Source organism: Syngnathoides biaculeatus, chromosome 2 (assembly GCF_019802595.1).
Source record: "Syngnathoides biaculeatus isolate LvHL_M chromosome 2, ASM1980259v1, whole genome shotgun sequence".
NCBI classification, from domain to species: domain Eukaryota; kingdom Metazoa; phylum Chordata; class Actinopteri; order Syngnathiformes; family Syngnathidae; genus Syngnathoides; species Syngnathoides biaculeatus.
Window position 1 is genome coordinate 35023993 of NC_084641.1, and position 8824 is coordinate 35032816.

The following is an 8824-nucleotide window of genomic DNA, read 5'->3' on the forward strand; positions in this document are numbered from 1 at the left end:
ACATGCAGGCCAGATGGCCAAACTGAATTTAGAGGCACATTAAGGCCTGTGTGTGTGGGTGCGTGCGTGTCTTTTCCAATCAGAATCCTCCAAATTTATCCCTAATAATTGACACGACCACTTGACGACAGCACCGTTGCGGCCCATATACAGAGACAATTTGGACGGCTTCTATTGAATTCAAGGTTTATATATAAATTTTGACATTTGAGTGACTTGACAGCAAAATTTTTATTTGTGCCCCCTAAAAAAAAACATGACTTTAATTTTGTTGTGGTTTTGTTTTTCTTCAAATAAAATATATTTCCGTTCTTCAGTTTAAAATATATACAGTCACTACCCCATTAGATACATCTTTACAATTTAATGAGATCTGAACCCTCTATCATATGTTTGATTGATACGGTAAGGATTATTTTTCTTCCAAAATGTTCAGATTTTTGGTCTGGTAATTGCTGCGCATCATGTCATATTTTGGTTAATATGAAGTACCAGTACGATGTGAATTTAAAACAGCATAATAAACACACTGCATTTGTTAAATTCTGTGAAATTCAATCAAACATGATAAATATTATTTTGTTGGTGTGTTTTTGTTGTTATCGTTTTTTTATTTGTTTTTTTGTTTGTTTGTTTGTTTGTATCGCGTGCAGGTGAAGCGAATAATATGTGCAGTCCATGGTATTCTTTTCCAATTGGACAAAAGAAAAAAATGATTCACTTTTTTTTCCCACTATAGTATATAATAGGCTTACTGATTTACAGGCGCAAAGCCCATTGGAGCAAATAACCGACCGAAACACAGAGAAGTCTAAGATGAAATATCAATTATATTTCAAATAGAGTCGAGTAAGCCGCGTGGAAAGTCGTATGCGGCAAGTCCCTGTTTGTCATTACCGAAATCAATTAGAAGCACAGAGCGGGGCTTATTAAATCGCCGCTTTATAGGCAGCACCCAATACGAGCTGCTTGAAATAATTAAAGGCGGTGGAAAAGCGGAGGGCCGTGAAGTGCATTGCGCTCCTCTGCTGCAGACTTATGCGGGCTTGTTAGCTCTTAATTACACCATCTTATGCCTGAAATCATTTGTGTACGGACCACATTCCAAAAGCAGAGATAATACAAATAATTCAGAGCGCACTCGATGGGGTTGTAGCCTGGAGACGAAGTTCTGTTATTTGCATTTTTTTAAAAAGAGATAAAATTATTTGGGTTTTTCGTGTTTCGCTTAAATACACAATCGTACTGGAATAGTCAAGAGATATGAAAGCGGGAAAAAATATGTTTTAAGATTCAACTAAAATGATAATATATACGTGCGAGCGATGGCGCAGACACACACACACACACACACACACACATACACACACACGCACACACGGTGTAATCCAAATCATTCAAATTATTTCTATTTTAAAGAAGGTGCGAATTTAATGGTTTTCTTCCATGAAACAGTATGAATTATGTTTGCTGCCGGTTTGAGAAAATGCCATTTTCAAACAAACAAAAAAACATGTTCCATTTTGGTTCAACTTGAACCTGAGTTCTCACCATATCTATTACAGTCTCGTTCATATGCAGTACTTGAGTGTTTTACTAACAAGGGAGTTTATGTTTTAGTGCATTTATTGAAATGATATACTATTACTGTTATCTGTAATGTAGAGAGGTATGAAAATTCACGTCAAGTTGCATCTCGCATTAATTTCGAAGCAAAATTGAAAGCCTCTGTAATTGCATGTCCACGGTGCGTGTGCCGTGTTTTGTAATGAGCTTCCTCGTGGCGAGGATGCTGGCAACCTCGCGCTTCCTCTAATTGCTTCCGTCACGTTTGTCTCCCTTGTAATTTTCAAAAAAGCGCATCCCGCACAATGACTAATTAACAGTCTTTTAAGCATTATTTGGGCTTCCTCCGCTAGCACACCGCCAGACAACAAACAACTCCGTGAGTCCACAACTAAAACGAAATAGTGGGGGGAGGGGGTAATAAGTCCAGCGAGGTCGCCTCGCGCTCTCTTTTTTCTTCCTTTTTTTAATTGTACATTTTTAATCCATACACGTGAACATATGAAAATCTTTGGCTTCTCTGAGACTGCGATGTGTGAAGAAAACATGAAGGGGGCACATTTCTGCATCTTCAAAACAACCACGGGATGAGAAACGGGGTGGGGTGGAGGGTGTAATTAAATATACTCGTGTACCACATGATAACTGCAGCGGCTATATAAACTTTAGAACGCAAGGATGGTTGTCCATATAGTAGTAATGCGCGTGCGCGTCTACTCGCTGTCCTCCTTCTCGTCCTGCACGGTGGTGGTCGAGTGGTTGTACAGTCCTTGGGCCATGAGCTGCAGCGCCAGGCCGTTCTTGTAGCCCGTGGCCTTTTTTATCTTGGCCCGCTTGTTCTGGAACCAGATTTTGATCTGGGACTCGTTCAGGTTGAGTTCCTGGGCCAGCGACTGTCTTCGCTGCTCCGTGATGTAGCGGTTGGCCTGGAACTCGGCTTTCAGTCTCTGCAGCTGCTCGGCCGTGAACGCCGTCCTGGGCCGCTTGTCCTCCTTGCTGCTCTTCTTCTTCTTCAGTTTTCGTGTCCTCGGCCCTGGTGTGGAAACAACAATGGCACGAACACGTAAATATCCACGTGGCGCCCGACAGAGTAGCGCAACGTCAGATCCCCTGTACGTACTCAAAAAGGCACCGTGGTATGAAAACGCTCCTGTGGTGGTCGGTGTGCGAGTAGAGCGCAAATATAAAACCAGCGAAAGCTAGAGCGAATCTGGTTCCATATTGTTCTATTTTAAATATTTTTATTCCATGACCCGGTAGAACAAATCATGACAATCCCATTTTGAATAAAAAAAAAAATCTGACCAAAACAAGAGCCTCGAGGGGGATACACAATGCCGTCAAACCAATAAATGGCAAAAAAAAAAAAAAAAAAAAAAAAGGATTAAGAAAACATACAGAGCGTTAAATATATCACGACAAATTAAGTCTGTGTTAACACAACACGTAATTGTGATATTTAGCCACGGATGTCAATAGTATGATGATTGGGTCAATGATATCCACGAATTACTACCCAACCACCTTGTTTTGTTTTTTGTTTCTTTTTGGGGGTGGCGGTGGGTGGGGGTCGGGGGACAAAAACGCTGCGCAAATCGACCTCCTATAGTAAACGTATGATGTAAATAAACACTTTGTCTTGATTCACAACTAAATATATTTGTGGAAATCGTTTTCAAAACTATTCTTGATTTTTAAGCATTTCAGTTGTTTTTATTTGTTTGATTTTTACAGCGCTGTGATTTTGCGTCAGTAGAATAACAACAATTGTCTATAGAACTAGTCATAAAATAATGGCTCACACTAGCTAATTTCATAAACATGATTTGCACAACACACAAGGTCCAAAATTAATACTTCTTGGGTAAAGCAAAATGATTATAGTGAAAACATGTTGAAATCCGAGCGGCGCTGCGTTTCGTACTGTCGTTTAATAATAATCAACAGCAAGTTTAGACTGCCTTTTTATCCAATTTTGTGCAGCGGCTGGCCAAATTCTGGTCCAGTATGTGGCGCAAGATTGTGGACCGAGAAGTGTGAAGTGTTTCCAGCAATTGCATGGTCCTGAATATAGGAAGGCATGGTTTTGCGTTTGAGGGGGGCTTTTAGTGCCTTACCAGATGAGGGCCGGTCCGAGTAGCGCGTGCAGTACACCCAAGCTGGCCATAGCATGCTGGGCTGCTCCTTCTGCGCGGCGGCCAGCGACGCTCCGTTGCCGCCGTTCATCACCACGATGGCCGAGGGGCTGTCTGCGTACCTGCCGCTCCCGTTGTTCGCCGCTTCGGGTTTGGCTGAGTTCTGCTTGGAAGAGGGCGACGACGAGGACGAGGACGACGACGAGGACGGCGACGACGAGGCGCTATCGCTGCTGCAATTGGAGTCCAAGCAGAGGCTCCTGGCGTGCGGCCTCGCCGCCAGCGGGTTGACGTTCTCTCTGCCCGCCGTCTGGTTCCGCTCGCGACAGCCCGGCTCCTTTTTGCACCCGAAGTCTGGCCGAAGGATGTTGTCAATGAAAAAGTTGGTGGTTCTGTGAGCCTGCTGGGCGGCTTGGTGCGGTAGGATAACGGCGGGGGAAGGCAGGTTGGGCGACAGGGACACGCTCTCGTCTTCGGTCGAGTCCCGGCCGCTGCTGGCCTCCTTTTGCTCTTCCATGGCTGGGTGACGGGGACGAACGTCGGCCTCTCCGCGACACACTCCACTTGTTGCTCACCCTCCCCTTTGTTATCCAATTTAGTCGCCCCGCATGTAAAAGAAAGCAAGACAACGGCCGACTTTTAAAGCATGAGCCGCAACGACTGCATGCCTTCACTTCCTGACTTTCCAAGAGATGGATGGCATAGCGAGCGACTAGCCCCGAGTCCGAAACACTTTTCAACCTCGGCCCGATGCAAGCGAGTATGTGCGGACGCTCCCCCCAAAAAACGCCTTGTCGCCCTTCTCCGGTTCCGGTGTGCTTCTTACAAGCCAGCCGCAGCTCAAGGGCAAGTACGCGCGTGTGACGGACCAATGGGGTCGCGAGAGCCTCTCTGTCGCAATTCGCGTCGGCCAATCAGAGCGGAGGAATCCAGCCAGCGCGGACACGCGCCTGTGTGAGACTGAGTACTCAGCTCGAGGCGCGCTTGCACAACGGCATACGCGGCAGAAACCAAAACAAAGTCACTGACTCAACTTTACACCAGGTCGGCATGCATCCGTGCCACCTGACGACATTCATATTGAAGTCCATTCATGGCCACCAACTGTTCAAGTTTACGATTCATTTGCATTTCTTCCGTCCCAGGAGAATAAGTCCAATAAAAAAGGCGAAAGAAAAAGTACAGGAGGAAAACGAACAATCCAGGAGAAAAATATTGAAATAAATATATAGGCCTACATACACGCCAGAATATGTTATGAGCACATAATTATCAAATATTCCATGCCATGGAGCGCACTGGTTCCACATCGGAGTGAAAGAAATGAAATATTTACACATTCACAAGTTATTTCACCATCAAGTTTAATAAGTCATCGCAGCAAAAGGGGGTATTTTTATTGCATTTTATTTTAATTTCCACCATACTGTTTGAGAAATACCGGGTGGCTCAACGTAATATTTACAGACGCAGAAGCCTTAAAACAATATTCCTATATTATCTTATATCGTGGTCTCAACATGTCCGAGAAAAAGTTGCTTTCACGCTCTAATTGGCGAGTTAGAATAATGACATTATTAATTATCACAGTAGCATGAAAACGCGGACGTGTTGATGTTGAACGCAATGAAATCTTTATCCCACAGGCCGGATCGGAAGCCGTGGCTACTTAATTAAATTCCAATTAGGACAGTATCAGTATGCTGTTTAGCCGCAGCACCTTTTTGTGCGCAAATGAGCACTCAGTCTGGCCTTATCTTGTGCTGCAAAGAGGAGCTGCTTGAGAGGGCCTGCAAAAGATAATTTATTGCTTTTAATTAGTCGTCATTCCGCCCGATCGGGCCGGTGTTCATCACCGGCAAAGGGCTGAATAAAAGCCCAGTGAAAAGCGCTGTCACCGGTCCCTGGCAGGGCCCTTAATCAAAGTGAAGCAGGGGCCCACGTTACAAGCCGCGTCATTTCCAAGGTGCTGATAAAGCTGGGTGAATAATAGCCGGGGCCCTCAGAGACACCATTTACACAAATGACTTTATTGACGGCTTCACGTTGGTAATTCATTTTAGCTCTCGTGTATTGGGAGTCAGATTTGTCGCCGTAATAGGGTGATGAATGCACGGACGGAATTCAGCATCGCTTTTATTGAGTAGCCTATATACTACACACAGAACCCACGCCCACGCACGCGAGGAGGGGAAGGCACATCATGGTCTTTGTCAAAGCGAATGCATGGCGTTGTGTACCCTTCCCTCTAATTCACAAAATGCCCTATTTTTATATGTTACATGCACGTCCAGTACGCCAAGTTGTTAACCATTTTTTAAATATTCCATTCTGTTGCAAGTCATGTCATCGGCTGTCGCGAAAAATATTCTTTTATTACCTATGCCCCAATACGCCAAGGATGATGAATCCACCTCCAAGAGAGACCACGTAGCCATTGGGTCGTAAATAATCAGGCGTTCAGTATCACTGTAGTATTTTTAAATGCAATATCTGGAGGGGGGGGGGGGACGGATATATTTTGTACTGATTAAAATCAGAATGAACAATACAAATGTTCTCATTGTAACAGAACAGCAAACCTATTTTTGTTTCACTTCCATTCAGAAATTGTGTATACACACACATATATAAGCTAAGAATATGGATAGATGGATACATACACACATACATATGTACATCTATTTTCTAAGTCGCTTATCCTCACAAGGGTCGCGGTAGTGCTGGAGCTATCCCAGATGACATCGGGCAGGGGGCGGGGTACACCCTGAACTGGTTGCCAGCAAATCGGAGGGCACAGAGACAAACAGCCGCACCCATAATTACACCTAGGGGCAATTTAGAGTGTCCAATTAATGTTGCATAATTTTGGGATGTGGGAAGAAACCGAAGTGCCCGGAGAAAACCCATGCAGGCACGGGGAGAACATGCAAACTCCTCGCAGGCGCGGCTGGGATTGAATGCTGCTCCTCAGAACCGTGGGGCTAAAGCTTTACAGCTATATATATATATATATATAATATATATATATATATATATATATATATATAATATATATATATAAACCTTAATATCTTAAAAACCATAAAGAAACAACCACTATATATATATATATAATATATATATATATATTATATATATATATATATATATATATATATATATATATAAACCTTAATATCTTAAAAACCATAAAGAAACAACCACTATATATATATATATATATATATATATATATATATATATATATATATATATAAACTCAACTGTGTCAATAAATACGCTAAAACCACATCACCAGACAGACTACATAAAGTCTCAAGCGTTCAGACTCAGACGATCGTAATAGGTTGGGTTATCGCCGACGGCTTGTGCTGACATCTCGTGGTAGAAAGGGGAAGTCGTGGATGATTTTGAATATTTTTCTCTTGTTAGATTTGGTTTTGCCCACACTAACAAACAGCAATAAATTTAAGGTGGGGGAAATTATTGGACGAGTGGTTTGCACATCTGCCTCACAATTCTTAGAACGCATGTTCAATTCCAGCCTTGCTTGTGTGGAGTTTGCATGTGCCCTGCGAGTGGCCAGTTTAGGTCGTACTCAGCCTCCTGCCTGAAGATGGGATAGGCTGCACCACACTCCCGACCATTGTGAGGATAAGTGGTTCGGAAAAAGAACGAATGAATGAATTACTTAAAAACATGAAAAAAAAACAACCACAAGAAATAGTTTGCTAGTCCTCCTCTGACATCTACTGTCAGAAGCGTAAAATTTATTTGGACTTGATTTCCAGGGTGCATACTCATGCGTCAGAAATGTCTGACAGGAAACGGTTCAGATACTTTTTCCTAATTCTGATGATCAATTAGGATGCATTCATTCAAACCGAAGATGACCTTTTTAACATTTTGCTGGACAGTATATGAAGAAGTGAAACAAACCTTCAGATTTGTTTCTTACCCTATTTCGTGTTAGGGTTTAGGGTTTTTAAATTTGCTTCACATGGTTAATTTCCACGGGCATTCACTATGTAAGGAAATAATTCGCTCTTGTTGATTTCCTTTTTTTTCCCCTTTTATTTAATTACTGATGTGTTGTGTGACCGAAGAGTCTCCGCTAGGATGAAGGGCAAAGTTTATAAAACAGTGGTGAGGTTAGCCATGATGCACGGGTTAGAGACGGTGGCACTGAAGAAACAACAGGAAGAACTGAAACTGGCAGGAATGAAGATGTTGAGGTTCTCGCTTGGAGTGAGCAGGTTGGATAGGATTAGAAATGAGCTAATCAGAGGCACAGCCAAAATTGGATGTTTTGGAGGCAAGGTTTGAGAGAGCAGACTTCGATGGTTTGGCGAGAGAGTGAATATATTGGGAGAAGGGTGCTGAGGATGGAGCTGCCAGGCAAAAGAGCGAGAGGAAGACCAAAGAAAAGGTTAGTGGGTGTTAGAGAGGAAGATGCAGAAGATAGGCTTACATGGAAATAGACGATGCTCTTTGGGGACCTTTAACGGGACAAGCCGAAGGGTAAAGATGAAGAAGACTGTACGGCTGTGATATTTGCATTTTATCTCGCGGCAATGTCAAAGGTAAAACATTTCAGCACGTGAATGCCAAAATGGTTTCTTTGGAAGCAACTGAACAGCCTTTGCTTGCAATATTCAATTTGTCCGTTAGATGTAAGCATCGAGCTGATGTAATAAGCGTGTTCAAACAGAAGCGCTCGATGAACGCGCTGGCGTTTTCCCAGTGAATATGACCCCCCCCCCCAAATAAATAAATAAATAAATAAATAATATAAAATCAATTATGTCACATCTATAAGTGATTATTAAAAAATAAATATTGCCTTTTTACTTAGAGCTCAGGTTAAACAAATTACTTGATGAAACACTGTGATAAGGAGTGGCAAATAGTGAACAAAATAACTGTTGATTCATAATCTGGAACTTCATTGTTAGTTGAGGCTGTCTTGAAATGAGAAAGGCTCGATCAATTTTGCAAAAAAAAAAAAATCTGCTTCCTTGAATGAACATTGAAATGGCATTAATGTACTAAGGACAAGTCATCAATCCATCTTTTATACCAATTATCATCACGGTAGGGTCACTGAAGCCTATCCCAAC

General features: G+C 42.6%; 1 protein-coding gene across 1 annotated transcript; it reads right to left on the bottom strand.

Moving 5' to 3' along the window:
* Positions 1-1830: 1830 nt before the first annotated feature.
* Positions 1831-4517, bottom strand: en1b (engrailed homeobox 1b). Its single transcript, XM_061810564.1, has 2 exons — positions 3684-4517; positions 1831-2599 (listed from the first exon to the last, which is right to left on the bottom strand). Exons 1-2 carry the CDS (start codon positions 4216-4218, stop codon positions 2280-2282), a joined length of 855 nt encoding a protein of 284 aa, XP_061666548.1. The 5' UTR covers positions 4219-4517; the 3' UTR covers positions 1831-2279.
* Positions 4518-8824: the final 4307 nt, after the last annotated feature.

Bases quoted from the DNA above. Each gene is read 5' to 3' on its own strand.
- en1b (XM_061810564.1), bottom strand. From the start codon at position 4,218: ATGGAAGAGCAAAAGGAGGCCAGCAGCGGCCGGGACTCGACCGAAGAC. The intron at 2,600-3,683 runs GTAAGGCACTAA...TTTCCACACCAG, and splicing joins CTCGGACCGGCCCTCATCTG to GGCCGAGGACACGAAAACTG.